At 42.5% G+C, this 16849-nt stretch overlaps 1 protein-coding gene across 1 annotated transcript; it reads left to right on the top strand.

The window, feature by feature from the left end:
• Positions 1-627: 627 nt before the first annotated feature.
• LOC306796313 (alpha-2Db adrenergic receptor-like) lies at positions 628-6455 on the top strand (the record flags this gene model as incomplete). Its single annotated transcript, XM_079295174.1, has 2 exons — positions 628-945; positions 5268-6455. The coding sequence occupies 2 exons, from the start codon at positions 628-630 to the stop codon at positions 6405-6407; spliced, it is 1458 nt and encodes a 485-aa protein (XP_079151300.1). The 3' UTR covers positions 6408-6455.
• Positions 6456-16849: the final 10394 nt, after the last annotated feature.

Here is a 16849-nt window from a genome sequence, read left to right as displayed (position 1 = left end):
CCTCTCTTCTCTTTTCCAGCAGTGGAGGATCAGTGAACAGCAGCGGCATCACTCAGCACGGCAACGACGTCTTGTTGTTCTGTTCTCCTCTTCGTCTTTTTCTTGTCGGCTGTTTCTTCGCTACTTTTCAGTCCCTTCTTTCTGCCACATTGATGTCTTTCGGAGTGCAGCAGTATTCTACCATGCATTCCAAATAGGGTTTCTGTCCATGCTCCAACTTGCGCATGCATATGCTTTTCCATTTCTCGCTTTATTTCCTTGCATCTCATCCGGAATAAGTAGGCGAGTCTTGTAGCTTAACTGTGTCAACCTCTGGGCTCAGATGGGCTTTTCAATGGACATTTTAAAAGGTATGACTTTTTTTTTTTTAAATCCTGCTTTTGTTGCAGCAGGAACGCTGAGATGAAGCGGTATGTTTTTAGATCACATATGATATGAAATACTGACCACAGCTGTTTTTTGGCAGATTCTTTCGCTGGCGTTGCTCTCCCTTTGTTTTTCTCTCATTCCTCTTTTCATTTTTGTACTTTCTGTCATTTTTTCACTGGCTGGCATGAAGACAATCTGTGAACGCACTGGAGTCCAAACAGAAAATGGGGATATCATAACGCCAGACATTTAACCAGGATGGACCTATCGGATGTATTCACTGCCACAACGCCGGCCACTTCACCACCAAACTCTTCTTTGGAGAGCGTCAACCAGACCTCCTCTTCCTCGCCGAGATCTCCTCCTCTACCTCCTCACTCGCAGGTGGCGTCGGTGCTCATCGTGCTGGTGGTCACGGTCATCATACTGGGGACCGTGGTGGGTAACGTGCTGGTCGTGGTGGCGGTTTTCACCAGCCGAGCCCTGAGGCCCCCTCAAAACCTCTTCCTGGTGTCTCTGGCTTCAGCCGACATACTGGTGGCGACGCTGGTCATCCCCTTCTCGTTGGCCAACGAGGTGAGGAAACAGAGCCTTTGCTCTATGACTCCATTTCACAAAGCAATCTGCAACGACAATTCGTGAAATAGCTACACAGACACAAATTGTCTGTTTTACGTGTCGCTCAGAAAACGACTTATTTTTCGGCACGACATTACGTTACAAAACAAAAGTTAGGTTTAGACAACAAAACCACACAAACCATCATGGTCGCGCTTAAGATAACTAAGTACAGTTAGGGTTAGGCAACAAATATGAACATTAGGTTTAGGCAACAAAGCCGCTTAGTAAGGTCTTGAACGTTGATCGTGGTTCTTGTGGTTGATAGTTCTGGATACCGTAAGTGGTCTTTGTCACGAGCTCCGACCGTTGCATCGATCCGTGGATGCGTTTCATTTGTGTCCATCACGAAAAAAGGATCCTAATTGACTTTACATTGACATTTAGTCCATTTAGTTCACAAAAAAACCCGGACAATATGTGTTCCGGTACAAAAATGCAACAATAGATTGCATTTCATGACTATTTTATGACTTGGCATAATATTGGGCTGATCCATCAGTCATGAGACAAAAACCATAACCCTGCTGGTGGTGCTACAGGAAAAGTCAGAGGATCCCCAAAATCTTTAGCATTCATCCTCTGGGGCCCATGAATACCAGTGCTAAATTTCAATCTACATATTTTAATACAAACACAATGGCAACAAGAAAGCTTATTCATGGCATGTTTAAATGCAAAACCCATTATTCGATATCATTGTCGATACAACGTTAGCAGATACAGTTCAGAAGTTAACACAAGGTGACGTTGAAGTGATGCATGGGCTTCTGGTGTTGGTTTGAGTTTGTTAGACAATTCTGACGTTAGCGAGTTTAAACTGTGCTTGTGAATCAATGAAATCCACCGACGACTAAACTTCATACACACTGACAGCTTTGTACTTTGGCTGCCGGTGATGAAATGTGTACATTTTAGAAAGTTTAGACAGGACTACACCACCCACAAACCCAGGCGAGAACCTCTTCAAAGTGAAGCCAATGCAATGTGTTAAAGCTGCATTCTCTCTGATGTCCACCAGGGGGCGACTCCTCTGGTTGTATAGAAGTCTATGAGAAAATGACTCTACTTCTCTCTTGATTTATTACCTCAGTAAACATGAGTTTATGGTCTCAGTATCTAGTTTCAAGTCTTCTTCAATACAGCATGATGTTCATTTAGTACATTATGGTCCATTTAGAGTCAAACAGACCATATAGCAGGGGATGCTTTAGGGCGGGGCTACACAGTGATTGACAGGTTGCTGCCACGGCGTTGTTCGGTCTGGGAGTTGCCCGTGTTTTCGTCTTACGACTTTGACCCTTTCACGGTGTGTTTAGCAGTTCATGGAAGTTAATTGTAGAATTTATGGTCACCTAAAAATGTTTTATTTCATCGTTCGGTTGTATTTAGCTCTACCCTCTCGTGTGACTTCTGGTTCCAAAAAAACCCCCAAAATGGCGACGGCCAAAACCAAGATAGCGACGGACAAAATGTCTACCTCGAGGCTTCAAAACGTCCACAAACCAGTCAGTGACGTCATGTTGACTATGTCCATTTCATGTTCACAGTCCGTCCAAGGAGTTTTGAACATGTAAAGGAAACCAAATGTTCATCCAACTCATGCATCGACTGTGTTCTTCAGCGGCACCTGTAGGAAACATAGTTCTTATATACCTTTAGGTTAGGGTTTCTTGGGCTCATCCATATTTGTTTACACTGTAAATCCAATGATCAATATTGTTGCCAGGGAACACATGGGTGATGCTGTTCGCAGAAATGTTCATATCGTGCTTTGATTTGTTTGTTGCACATTCAATGAACGCTCTACTCTGTTGAATTCTATACGATTTAATTCTACGTTTTCCCTCCTTCACATTGGCGCTCGTCTCCGGTGTTTCCTCTCTGACTTTCTCCTCGGCTCCCAGTAATAACGGCTCACTGCTTTTCATCAGCTGTTAACACTTGGAATCTACACGGAGCCTCTTCTGTGTTGCATTAGACATCAGACACTTCTCATGTCTGAAACCGTTTCCTGTCGACGGGTTCATCCAGGTTGCTCTTCCTCTCGGTGGAGTAACTTTTTTTATTAATACGCTTTTTTAAAAATGTGTTCACAACGCAGACAGTCTTGATGACTTCTGGTCATCCTGGTCCTTCTGGTTCATTGGCCTCTCCGTTTCCTCTGTTTTACAGCTAATGGACTGTTGTTTTTTATAATTCCACCTAAATGATGGGAGCCATTATATAAATAGCTTCTACAAAGCAAATAAAAAACACAAAGACATTTCCACTGCAGTAACGTTCAGAGCCAGAGCAGCTACATTCCTCTACTGCTGCATGCCACTAACCCTCCATCTGCAGCAGCAGTTGTGACCAAAAGGGCTGCAACTAATTATTATTTCCCTAAATGATGAGTCAGATTAGTTGGTCCTGCTGGCGGCTCGGCTGTTGGAAGGTCAGTGTCGGCCCGTCGTATCGGGACAACTCTTGCATGAGTTGCAATGATGTCTTTGTTCAGACTTTCGTTTTCCTCTCAGGATGAATTCCTGTTGATCCTCAGACTTTTCATCGAACAAATCTTCCATTCGTCCAACACTTTGGTTAATGAACAAATCCCTGAAAAAAAAACCTACCGGTAATTCCATTCCCATCAGCCTCAGCTGAGGTTTGTGTTTCGTGCGAATTAGAAAATGGCAGCGTGCTAACGCACTAAAACTAAGATGGTGAACATTACCTCAGCACGTTTCTGGGAGCATTTAAGTTCAACTGCTTCTTTTTGCTTTTGAATGGACAGTGAACAGACGGACCGCAATGACGACACAGCGATAAAGAGAAACACACGACAGCATAGTGAGAGGTACAAATCAATGGAACGAATATTCAAAACAATAAAAAACATAATAACGGCAGCAACAACGCAGAGAAAAAGGGGATTTAAAATGATATGTATATATATATATATATATATATATATATATATATATATATATATATATATATATATATATATAAAGAAATATGTATGAATAAATAATAAAAATAATAATTAATTAATTCGTTAAATATAGTGAGAGTGGAAAGGGAACGTTACTGTGAGCATGTTAGCATGTAAATGTTAGGATTGCCATTGATATGAAACCCACAGAATCGATTTGTACGTCATCGTGAGCCCGGAGAGGTGACGTAGTGCAAAAGGTCCGTGTCGGCAGACGGTCGGAGCGTCTTCACGGCTCAAACAAACACCAGACTTTCACCAAGGAGGCCGCTGCTCGTGTCCCGAACCACTTCGGTCGTTACATTAAAAAGCACGATCTTTCTCCAAACCTCACCAAGTCCTTTTGTTGCCTAAACACTGCAGGGGCTCGTTGGAAAACACACAAAAGATAATCAAACAACTTGTCTTAGGATAAGATGCACTGTTACATGATACTATGTTGAAGTAAAGCCTCACAGAGCTGCGAGCATGCTGTTTCTTTCCTGATTAATTATTCACTACTTGAACCTTCACTGGTTCAAGCCAAGGTTACTTCTTCCAGGTTGCAAGTCAAAAACACCATCAATGTACAACTGGAGCTAGACGGGGAAATCTTCCAAATGAGCTTATTGCAGATGAATTGGTGTCAACGTAATATCTATTTCAGCCGATGAAATTAAAGAAATGTCAGACGCTTATGTCAAAGAGATAATGTTTGAGAACCAGTGTCTTCAGGACTGTAGTTTGTTCAGCAGAACTCAGTACATATGTTTAATAGTCAAATTTAAAGGATCCTTATGAAAGTATTGTTTATGTAAAAAAGTATTTTTTTTTTTTCTAACTGTCAAAATGGATCAGAAACGGCCTGACAGATGTATATTCAGTCAATGATTTGAAGTAGTTTAATGATATCAAAGCGAGAATGTAAGCCGGTGAAACCAGAGAATGCGTTTCTTTGTGAATGATAACGATTCAGTGAGGATCAGAACTGTTGTCATTAAATGTTGTGTTAATTAATCAATTAATGAAAATCAAAACTCCATCTGAACGTCGGCAGATCCTCATTTAACGTCTCCCAAACCACAAACTGGGAATTAGATCCCCCAGAGAAGCGAATGCATCGTGAAACCACGAGGGCAAACTCGTCAAGAGGTTCTTCCTACAAAATGAATACAGTTGCAGTCCACATGGCAGAAATGAGATATTGACTGCTTTGTTCTTTTGAGGCAAAATGAACTTCAGGCGCCTCGCTCAAAGCCACTTTCTAATTCTCTCCACTGGTGATTTACTTCACATGTTGTGATTGGTTTCTCCCTTCCTCCAGGTCATGGGCTACTGGTACTTTGGGGCCACCTGGTGTTCCTTCTACCTGGCTCTGGACGTCCTCTTCTGCACCTCCTCCATCGTCCACCTGTGCGCCATCAGCCTCGACCGCTACTGGTCCGTCACCAAAGCCGTCAGCTACAACCGCAAACGGACGCCCAAGCGGATCAAGTCGATGATCGGTGTCGTGTGGCTCATATCCATCGTCATATCCTCCCCGCCGCTCCTCATGACGCAGAAGGAGGAGGATCTGGGGACGGAGGCCGACGACGGCCGGCGGCAGGAGTGTCTCCTCAACAACCAGACGTGGTACATCCTCTCCTCCTGCCTCGTGTCCTTCTTTGCCCCGGGCGTCATCATGATACTCGTCTACTGCAAGATCTACCGCGTCGCCAAGCAGAGGGCCTCCACCGTGTTCGTGGCGAAGAACGTGGTGGAGCGCCAGCCGTCTCAGTCCGAGACCTGTTTCGAGGGCAACGGCAGGACTTGCCAAAGAAAGGGAGCTGGCTTCGGCAGCGAATCCCGGTACGAGCTGGAAAGCCCGCGGCCCGCAAACCGACACAGCTCCTCCAACGTGGACAGCAGCAGCAGCAGCCGCCGGAGAGGAGAGCTGGACGACATCGACTTGGAGGAGAGGAGCTGCGAACCCAACATAAAAGCATCCGCCTCGTTTTCTTCGGCGCTCCGCTGCCCCAGGAGAGCCGGGGGAGGCGTGAAAACAGAGGATGCGGAGGGAGCATCGAACAGGTTGAAGCCTCCTCCCCCGTCCTGCGCCTCCATATCGTGGGCGTCGTCCGAGAACTGCTCCCACCACTTCCTCCTCCCGTCCCCGGTGCCTCTCCGCAGCCGGCGGACGACTCTGTCCAAGAACAAAGTGGCGCAAATGAGGGAGAAGCGCTTCACATTTGTTCTGGCGGTGGTGATGGGGGTTTTTGTCCTCTGCTGGTTCCCGTTCTTCTTCACCTACAGTCTCCACGCGGTCTGCAGAGAGAACTGCACGATCCCCGACACACTCTTCAACCTGTTCTTCTGGATCGGGTACTGCAACAGCTGCCTGAACCCCATCATATACACCATCTTCAACCGAGACTTCAGGAAGGCCTTCAAGAAGATCTTATTCCAGACTCATAAGGGAACATAAGATGTCAATGTGTGTGTGTGTGTGTGTGTGCGTGTGCGTGTGCGTGCGTGTGTGCATGTGTGTGTGTGTGAGTGGCATCACACAGAAACAGACACACAGTCAAACACAAATGTGTGCACACACTTTTAATCCTGTTTTCCACTGTGATGTCATACCGACATTAAAGGGCTTGCCACGCAGCCTGCGTATTGATTCATTATTCAACTGCTCATTCATTTATGAAATAATCACTTTCTATGCTGGTGCAAACGAGCCAGAGGAAGACGATTATGACACACGTGCTGTGTGTGCAGGTTTCTCCGACTCTGCTTGCTTGATGCAATACAAGCGCAAACAACGGCAACGGTGCAACAGAGCTAACGGTGTTTGCCTGAGGGCGAAGAGGGGGGTGGGTGCTACGATGTCAGCGGCTCTAACCAGCGTATGAGAGCAGTGCAGAGCGGCCGCCGTTAGCTCACCAGTGGGGCGCGCTAACATGCACGCAACAGGCCGACCCAACTATGTCTACGAAGCAAGAAGAAGCTCTGATTAAAACACACACAGAGGGCTCAGATAGGCATTACTTCACTATATTTACAGAGATAATAGTTGTTTGCTGCCAGTAGTGCTCTGAATGTCAAATACTTGCTCTTTTAATGGCTTGCTGTGCCTCAGAGTATTTAAACACCAGCAGCACCCAAAGTTTAAACTTTCACTTGGAGTAGACACGGAGAACGGAAAGCCACCCGGTGTCCATGCAGCAGCAGCGTTCTGTTGACACTGCACAGCTCGGGGCAAAGACATTAAACATTCATGTGCAGCGTCCAGACGGGCTGATCTTCGCTGTACACACAGGACAAAAGAGAAGGAATAGAAAAGAGAGAGCCTCTGAATTTATAGAATGAACCTCGGGCTCATACAACAAAAGATAATTCTTCTCTGAAGCTCAGGATGAAACAACTGGACCGGCTGCTTCAGGGCTCACGTTCCGACTGCTGAAGGAACCCTGATCCGCCCTGGACCCAGCACTTCGATACGACGAAGAATAAATCACTATTGATTCAATCGCTTCATGCAGATTGAGGAAACAAAATGTATTCTGTTGCTTTTAATTTGGGATGATAATCATGCAACGTTTTTTTTATCTTCCATCTCTACGAACACGAAGCGCACGTACGAGTGTCGACGGCCGCAGAAGGAGCCGCAAAGTCCACGGCCACATGGGGCGTTACATCACTCTGGTTACCAGGCAACACGGAGTTTCACAACAACTCGGGAGTTGTGTAATTAACCATTTGACCTGAAGTATAATGCTGTTGATACAATATGATGGAGTGCGTTTTAAAGTGGCCCAAAGGTCAAGAAACGTCAAGACGTTGCTGTCACGTTTTTTCAAATGTATTTTTTGGGGGCTTTGAGCACCACAAGCTGAACGACATCTCGTCCCGATATCTGCAAAACCAGGCAACTCACACCAAAACAATCTAGATTCTAATCTAGACAGTTAAGTGATTTATTTTTGATTAATGGGGTGAACTGTCCCTTTAAGACCGCTTCTTTTCTTGACCTGGCTGTTTCTTAGTGTTGAGTCTCCACGGACTCTCAGATCATTTGGAGTAATTGATTCGTGTTATTATTCCAGAATAAATTCCAACATCTGTTCTGTCTGGAAGTAAAAAGAAGCGGCCCCAATTTGGCTGGTTGGCATCAGCTGTTGTCAATATCCTTCACAATGCTTGGCTCATTCACCGCTAAGTGGTCTGGGAACATCCAATCATCATATCCGTGGTTTTCAATCTGCCGCCGCTTCAGATGCTGCAGGACAGAAACACAAGCTGCAGCTGAGCTTATTAACAAGTACGTACGGTTGCCTGCAGTATGCATTGAATTGGGAGTTATACTTCCTCATAACACGGCACCTTTAACTTTCATCCCTCTTCGTTTATGTGCTGCGCAAAGGATTGTGGGTCAGAATAACCAAAACAAAGCATGACAAAGCAAATCTGGCAGTTGCTTGGCTTGTTGGTTTCGGCAGCTCACAGAGTCCACACCGAGGAACACAATGGTTCTCCTCCTGCCAGATTGGAACAAATACACAAAGTCCTGGACTCATCACATTTCACTACCAGCTGTCTCTGACTGTGTGGTGAGAAGCTACGAGACACAATTAGAAGATGTGAATTCACTGTTTGCATAAAAAACTGAGTAATTCCAGTTTTACATGCAGAGTCAAATGTGCAGTGGGTGTAAGAATTGTTTCAAGAAGTACATTTCAGATCAAATGGGAAGACAATCACCCTGTGTGCCTGACGTTCAAAGCAGTAAGCATCAAACAGCAGCGATGCAAAGGTGTAGTGGAGCAACCTGAGCAGAGAATCAAGTCAAGCTTCTTGTTGTTCGGGCCTTTTAATGCATGTTAGTGCATTGGAAAATGACTCTACTTCTCTCTTGATTTATTCCCTCAGTAAACATTGTAAACATGAGTTTATGTCTCAATCTCTAGTTTCAAGTCTTCTTCAATACAGCATGATGTTCATTTAGTACATTATGGTCCATTTAGAGTCACACAGACCATAAAGCAGGGGATGCTTTAGGGCGGGGCTTACTGTGATTGACAGGTCTCTACCAGAGACGTATACGGCGTCTCTACGTCACTCCTCAGTCCAGATATGGTCACTTCTGTTCACTGGTTGCAAAAAAAAACGACGGCCGTAATCCAAGATGGCGACGGCAAAATCGCCGAACTGGAGGCTTCAAAACGTCCGTCATCAAGCAACCAACCTTGACCTTCTGAAAAGTCGAGGGATCAACAAACTCATTACAATTCAACTTGTGGGAACCGCGAAGGTCTGTGCAAAATGTTGTGGCGATCCTTCGTGTAGAACCAGATATTTCACTGAATAATTAAAAACTTTGAGGTGGCGCTGCATAAAAGAATGTGAGGATCACCAAACTCATTCGGGTTTATCCTCTGAGGAAGTAGGCTGCATGTATTAGTTGATGGTGTACAGTTAAATATTTACATTGCATTTTATTCTATTTACTTTTAAATTAAAGTTTTCACAGGTTTCTCCATTCATATTCCTGTTTACATGCACAGGAGCAGAGTCCACAGAATGAGTGAAAGGCTGGTTAATGTCAGACTTATCCTGCTGATGCCATCATGTTGCTGCTCTGAGCTGTTCTTCTTACAGCACTTAAACCGCCGATAATCTGTTGTCAAGCTGTTTGATCCATGTTGAAAAATGGCACAAAAACTTCAGCTGTAATATTTTTTAATTGTATTCATGAACACTCCATTTGGTGACCAAACTGCCTTTTAGCAGCGAGTAGCATCTGGACGTTCATAGTTATCCATAAAACCAGACTCCTGAACATGTGATTGGATGTTTGTTCTTTTAATTGTGCTCAAGAGGGAGAGGAAGAAGCTGAAGAAGTGTCGAGAGTATGCAGAACAGAAGGACGAAGCTTGCAGCTTTATATGAATACAGATTTGTGGCCCGTGGTGCTTTAAGCAAAGCATATATCGACTCCCAGCAGTCTGTCTGCTTCACAAAGACCAGCTCTCTCTGTCCCTGAGCAGCTCGCGTGGAATGAAATAAAAGACGAGGGAAAATGTTTGCAAAGAGAGAGCGAGAGAATGTTGTGATTTTAAAAACAGCATAAATACAGTGACCAGTGGAGCGCAGGGGGCTCAGAGAATATGAAATACTGTTTTGTATGTGAATACATAACATGATTCCTGCACTACAGACAGATACAGACAAGTACAACGTGTCCCTAAAACTGATCTGAGAAAAGATCAACCTGAGCTGTGGTGAAGTAACGGGACTGGAAAGGACTGAGTGCTGAATAACTGCTTTCTTTAGCACGGCTCTTATTCCTAACGGAGAAATCCAATATGTGATTACACTCGCAATATTTTAAAGCATTTTTGTTTTGTTCTACATTTTCAGTCACTCCTATGATTGTAAGTCTTACTTTTAATTGTGGGGAATATCGTCCTTTAAGTTAACATGAGTTTATGTCTCAATCTCTAGTTTCAAGTCTTCTTCAATACAGCATGATGTTCATTTAGTACATTATGGTCCATTTTGAGTCACACAGACCATAAAGCAGGGGATGCTTTAGGGCGGGGCTACTGTGATTGACAGGTCCCTCCTCATTTTGTTACGGGTCAAAAAGCTCAAACCATTTTGCATACTCAGCATGTTGGTAAAATCACTCTTACAGAAACAGTCCTGGCTCAAACTACAGGTGTTCTGTGTGGATTCTACTCAACATCATGTTTCTTTTTTTGTTGCTGCTGCTGTTTGATCAAAAGCCTCGTGGAGCTTATTCAAAATGTTCATCTTCCATTTGCAATAAAAATAAAGAGGAATAAATACTCAACTATCCATTAATGATTGAGTAACTTACTTTGATGTACAGTAGGACATAAAGATAAAGTCTCATCGTCTATATTTCCAGGTTGTCTGTACTTACGTTTATCTAAGGAAGCCTGGAGGGAATTCCCTCAAATGTGGCACAAATGTTCACTGAAGGAAGAACAGTCCTGATGACGCATATCTTTACATTTATGTCACGTAATCCTCATCATTGTCACTTCATAATGACATGTTAAATTATGCATTGTATACTATTAAATACAGAAATCCTTTTCTTCACTCTTTTCTTCAATACTTTGATGTTATTTCTGTGTCAATTATGAATTTGAGTTTTTTATAATAGCAGTCGTTTAAATGTAAGTTCTCTCCCAGCAGCTCACAACGAAGCTCGTCTCCTGCACAGTATGTTGGGCGGCAGCACTGCAGAGAAAATCACACACTTAAATCCTCACTTTGGTTAAAACGTCGTACTTTCGTCGTAGATGATGATGAGATGCATGGATGCCACCTCTTCTCTTCCCGTTCACTTTCATGTCTTTGTTGTCTCTCATATCAATCTCTCACATTGTCCAACCTTCCCATTCACGATGCTCCGTCTGGCTGCAGCTCAACTCTCTGTCTCCTCCTTTGTTTTTACGTCCTTGACTTCCCTTACACAGACGAATTCATTTCTTAAATCCAATCAGGCTGTTTGTGTTAATCAGGTTGGATTTGTGCATCTAGGTTTTGTTTACCAGCTTTAACACTGGCTATGTGCTCTGGCTGGGAGTGCTTTTGTTCCCGTGGAGCTGTTGGCTGGATGATATGTATTCTGTCTCCGTCTGAAGGACAATTCGAAATAGCATTGGAGACGGAGACACGCTCTATACATTTGATCAGAATCAGATTTGAAAACCACAAATGAATATGATGCAAATGTGAGGTGCATACATCATAACAACATCAACCTGACTGCAGAATGTGAACTCTCCAAACTCATAAATGGCTCAATGAATGCGAATTGGCTTTTATATTTCATATAGAAGTGACACAGAAGTTAATTTATGTTTCTGAAACCTGAAAATAGACTTTTTGGATTCTACATTTCTCACATTTTTCAACCTTTTCATGTATGTTACGTGTATTTATCCATATTTTAGTAAAAACGAGTACAGTTTGGAACATACAGTGGATTAGGTCTTGGATCATTGAATATAAAAATGTCTGTCATTTTAATATTGTTACTGTCGCGATGAAAATCCAGCAGCCGCTAGTTGGACGGTCAGAATTAGACACTGTCATTTGATACGTAATGCTATAAAATATAGCTTATGCAGCCTCTTTTTAAAGTTGAGGAATGATCATAGTTATGGCAAATAACACACAAGGCGACAGATGCTCTTAATCGGAAACAGATGGACAATAAACAGGTGATTGTTGTTTGCAGGTCTGTGCTGGGACCCGTTCCCCGGTATCCTGCACACCTGTCCTCCAAACCATCGCTTACTTTGTTACATGAAAGGCACACTGAGGTGTCTCATGAGGTGAGGAACCATCTAACTGTTGGTCGCATCCACACCGGAGCCGCTCACCTTTTTACCAGCAGCAACTTCGCTGCTGAACAACCTGCACGGCGCTCGAGGACGCAGGATGTTTAGATGTGATGAAGTCTTCTCGAAAGTCCTTGTCAAGGTTGATAACTGACTGATGGGCTCATCAACAGGCGGACAGCAGCAGAGGGATGCAAAGCGCCTTTCAATTTTCGAGCCTCTTTTTTCCCACAACAAAGCACGACGGACAGCGGGCTTTCACTTGTTTACCGGCTCTTATCTGTCACGCAGTTTGTGCGCCGCTGCCTCTGAGTTTTCAGAATCCATTTTCTCACATAGCACCAACACATCAGTGGGAATGCGTCACTCAAACGATGGCAGTTTTCAAATGTTGATGGTGCAACCCGTGCTCCTCCGCTCGCTGCCTCTTAAATGTCTATTTGAAGCAATTTTGGGGGGAATGAGTGACAGAAAACGCCCTCTTTCATTACCTTGTACCTCTCATCTGCACCATCTACAGCATGGAGGTTACTTTGGCACCAGAAATCGAAATAATGTAAAACAAAAAAGCCGCCCAGTCAGAGCCCACCTCCCTCCAGACCATTCCTCGCACTGTGACTTCAAACAGCTGCTTCAAAAGCAGCAGAATGGAAAGGAAAGTAGATCTGTCAGAGAGGAAGTAGGTCCGAGGGACCAGTGAACACAGCGTGATGTTTAGGAAAGTGAGAGCAACATAAAATGGTCCCCGAAGGCTCCTCAAGTAAATTCTGCTGTGAAAATGTGCAAAAATAACTTCAATCTACAATAATAGATCTAAAAATGAGAAGAAGAAGTCACTGCGGCCAAACGGGTGATATCTGACAGTTGAAAGAGAAATCAGGACGTCTGTGTTGTCTGAATGCTTGGTGACAGTAGAAGAAGAGTGCACGAGCTTGATGGACGGTGACACACAGCAGTGAGGAACGTACTGCACTTCACTCAAAGTGCTTTGACATATTTATTTTCATCCATTGCCTTCTGTAACACTTGCATCATAAACGAATGAATAGATGAATAGAGAAACTGCAGCCTGGACTTCACTGGCTCCCAACTTTCAATTTAAAATAAGCAAAATGACTTGTTTAGGCTTTGAACAAGAATGTGGTTGCGTTTAGAATAAGTATGTTTGTTACGTAACTGCCTTTAGTAAAGTGAAGAAGTTGCGTAACAAAACTACAGCTTTATCTTATGTTTTCGTCTCCGAACTTTGACCCTTTCAAAGTGTGTTTTCAGTTCATGAAAGTTAATTGGAACATCTTGGTCACCAAAAACATGTATCCAGCGTTTGGTTGTACTTAGCTCCGCCCTCTAGTGTCACTTATTTATTGTACCTTTACTGTGTGGTGACTTATTTATTGTACCTTTACTGTGTGGCTACTTATTTATTGTACCTTTACTGTGTGGCTACTTATTTATTGTACCTTTACTGTGTGGTTACTTATTTATTGTACCTTTACTGTGTGGCTACTTATTTATTGTACCTTTACTGTGTGGTTACTTATTTATTGTACCTTTACTGTGTGGCTACTTATTTATTGTACCTTTACTGTGTGGTTACTTATTTATTGTACCTTTACTGTGTGGCTACTTATTTATTGTACCTTTACTGTGTGGCTACTTTTTTATTGTACCTTTACTGTGTGGTGACTTATTTATTGTACCTTTACTGTGTGGTTACTTTTTTATTGTACCTTTACTGTGTGGTGACTTTTTTATTGTACCTTTACTGTGTGGTGACTTTTTTATTGTACCTTTACTGTGTGGTTACTTTTTTATTGTACCTTTACTGTGTGGTGACTTATTTATTGTACCTTTACTGTGTGGTGACTTTTTTATTGTACCTTTACTGTGTGGTTACTTATTTATTGTACCTTTACTGTGTGGTTACTTTTTTATTGTACCTTTACTGTGTGGTGACTTATTTATTGTACCTTTACTGTGTGGTTACTTTTTTATTGTACCTTTACTGTGTGGTGACTTTTTTATTGTACCTTTACTGTGTGATTACTTATTTATTGTACCTTTACTGTGTGGTTACTTTTTTATTGTACCTTTACTGTGTGGTGACTTTTTTATTGTACCTTTACTGTGTGGTTACTTTTTTATTGTACCTTTACTGTGTGGTTACTTATTTATTGTACCTTTACTGTGTGGTGACTTATTTATTGTACCTTTACTGTGTGGTGACTTATTTATTGTACCTTTACTGTGTGGTGACTTATTTATTGTACCTTTACTGTGTGGTTACTTTTTTATTGTACCTTTACTGTGTGGTGACTTATTTATTGTACCTTTACTGTGTGGTGACTTTTTTATTGTACCTTTACTGTGTGGTGACTTTTTTATTGTACCTTTACTGTGTGGTGACTTTTTGATTGTACCTTTACTGTGTGGCTACTTTTTTATTGTACCTTTACTGTGTGGTGACTTATTTATTGTACCTTTACTGTGTGGTTACTTTTTTATTGTACCTTTACTGTGTGGTGACTTTTTTATTGTACCTTTACTGTGTGGTGACTTATTTATTGTACCTTTACTGTGTGGTTACTTATTTATTGTACCTTTACTGTGTGGTGACTTATTTATTGTACCTTTACTGTGTGGCTACTTATTTATTGTACCTTTACTGTGTGGTGACTTTTTTTATTGTACCTTTACTGTGTGGTTACTTTTTTATTGTACCTTTACTGTGTGGTGACTTATTTATTGTACCTTTACTGTGTGGTGACTTATTTATTGTACCTTTACTGTGTGGCTACTTATTTATTGTACCTTTACTGTGTGGTTACTTATTTATTGTACCTTTACTGTGTGGTGACTTATTTATTGTACCTTTACTGTGTGGTTACTTATTTATTGTACCTTTACTGTGTGGTGACTTATTTATTGTACCTTTACTGTGTGGCTACTTATTTATTGTACCTTTACTGTGTGGTTACTTATTTATTGTACCTTTACTGTGTGGCTACTTATTTATTGTACCTTTACTGTGTGGTTACTTATTTATTGTACCTTTACTGTGTGGCTACTTATTTATTGTACCTTTACTGTGTGGTTACTTATTTATTGTACCTTTACTGTGTGGCTACTTATTTATTGTACCTTTACTGTGTGGTTACTTATTTATTGTACCTTTACTGTGTGGCTACTTATTTATTGTACTTGTTTTGTCCTTGTTTTTCTTTCACTGATGCCTCGTGTTCGTTTGCACGTTGTTTCTTTCCTCTCTGCTGCTGTAAGCTGCATATTTCCCCGCTGTGGGACTAATGACGGATTATCTTATTATATCCCGTATTTACCTCGACAGAATCTCAGCATGACAAATGAACAGCAAATGAACGAACGAACTCACGATTGAACCATACGATTATAATACTTACTTATCCAGCAGAGAGCTGTTTTGATGATTGTGGTCGGGAACAAAAAAAAGAAACAACCCTGCAATTTTCCCAGCATCAACCCCAGCATGTAATATTATACAATGCAGTTCTAAACGTTGTCTTTATTTTTGCGAGTCAGAAACACTGTTAGTTGGTCCTCTCTCGTGATGTATTTCAGCCCACCACCGCTGATGTTTCCAGGACAAACTCCGGAACCTCAACCTCCACCTCCTCATCTGTTACAGGTGGCGGGGGCTCGCTCACTAACCCTCCACCTGCCTGGTAAAATGAGGGAGGACAGCTGGAAGCGAGGCAGATACCCCCCCCTCACATGATGGAAAATCAGCTCAATGGGATTAAAGCGCAGACAGCGAGGAGGAGGAAAGCGTGTCCTCGCTCTCGAATACGTAAACAGTTTGGAGAAGCTGAAACAACTCGGTGTTAAATGCACTCAGAGGCTCGCTGTCGGCACTCGACTCTGTTCCCATGGAAACACATCCTCTAAACATCTCGGATGTTGCATCGACAGCTTTGTGATGCCGAGTAGCAACGGGTGGAAGATACGAGCAGATAGCATCATACATTATAATAATGTGAAGAACTTTTATATTTAGCTTTTTCCCCCTTATTTTATATATAAAATAGAGTGTTGAGTTCAACAAAGACAATGTTGCCAAAGTGTCGAGTAAAAGCCTTTACACAGCGGTGGCGGGACGGATAAAGGACAGCAAATGCAAAATACTCACCGGCCCATATGTTTTATATTTCTTTCAGTCGAAGTTTTGAATCGTTACCAGGACCCTGTTGAGCCCATGGACACAACCCACGCACTCAGCTCTGCTGCTCATCCCACAAATGCATGTTCCTCACAAGTGTGGCATTTAAGAGGGAAATAAACAGGCTTTCCAACGGGATAAGATTTATTGCCAATTGCATTGTTACAACAAATAATCTACCAAACACAAATTTCCTTACTTTGTGTGCTATGTTGATGTGTCTGTCTGTCCATCTGTCCCTCCATCTGTCCCTCCATCTGTCCCTCCATCTGTCCCTCCATCCGTCCATTCATCCGTCCATTCATCCGTTGCTTCTTCGCTCAATGTTTTTTAACTTTTAACATTCAACAA

Source organism: Melanostigma gelatinosum (genome assembly GCF_949748355.1).
Source record: "Melanostigma gelatinosum genome assembly, chromosome: 2".
NCBI lineage: Eukaryota > Metazoa > Chordata > Actinopteri > Perciformes > Zoarcidae > Melanostigma > Melanostigma gelatinosum.
The sequence above is the reverse complement of the archived record's forward strand: the minus strand, read 5'-3'. Positions and strand labels throughout refer to the sequence as shown.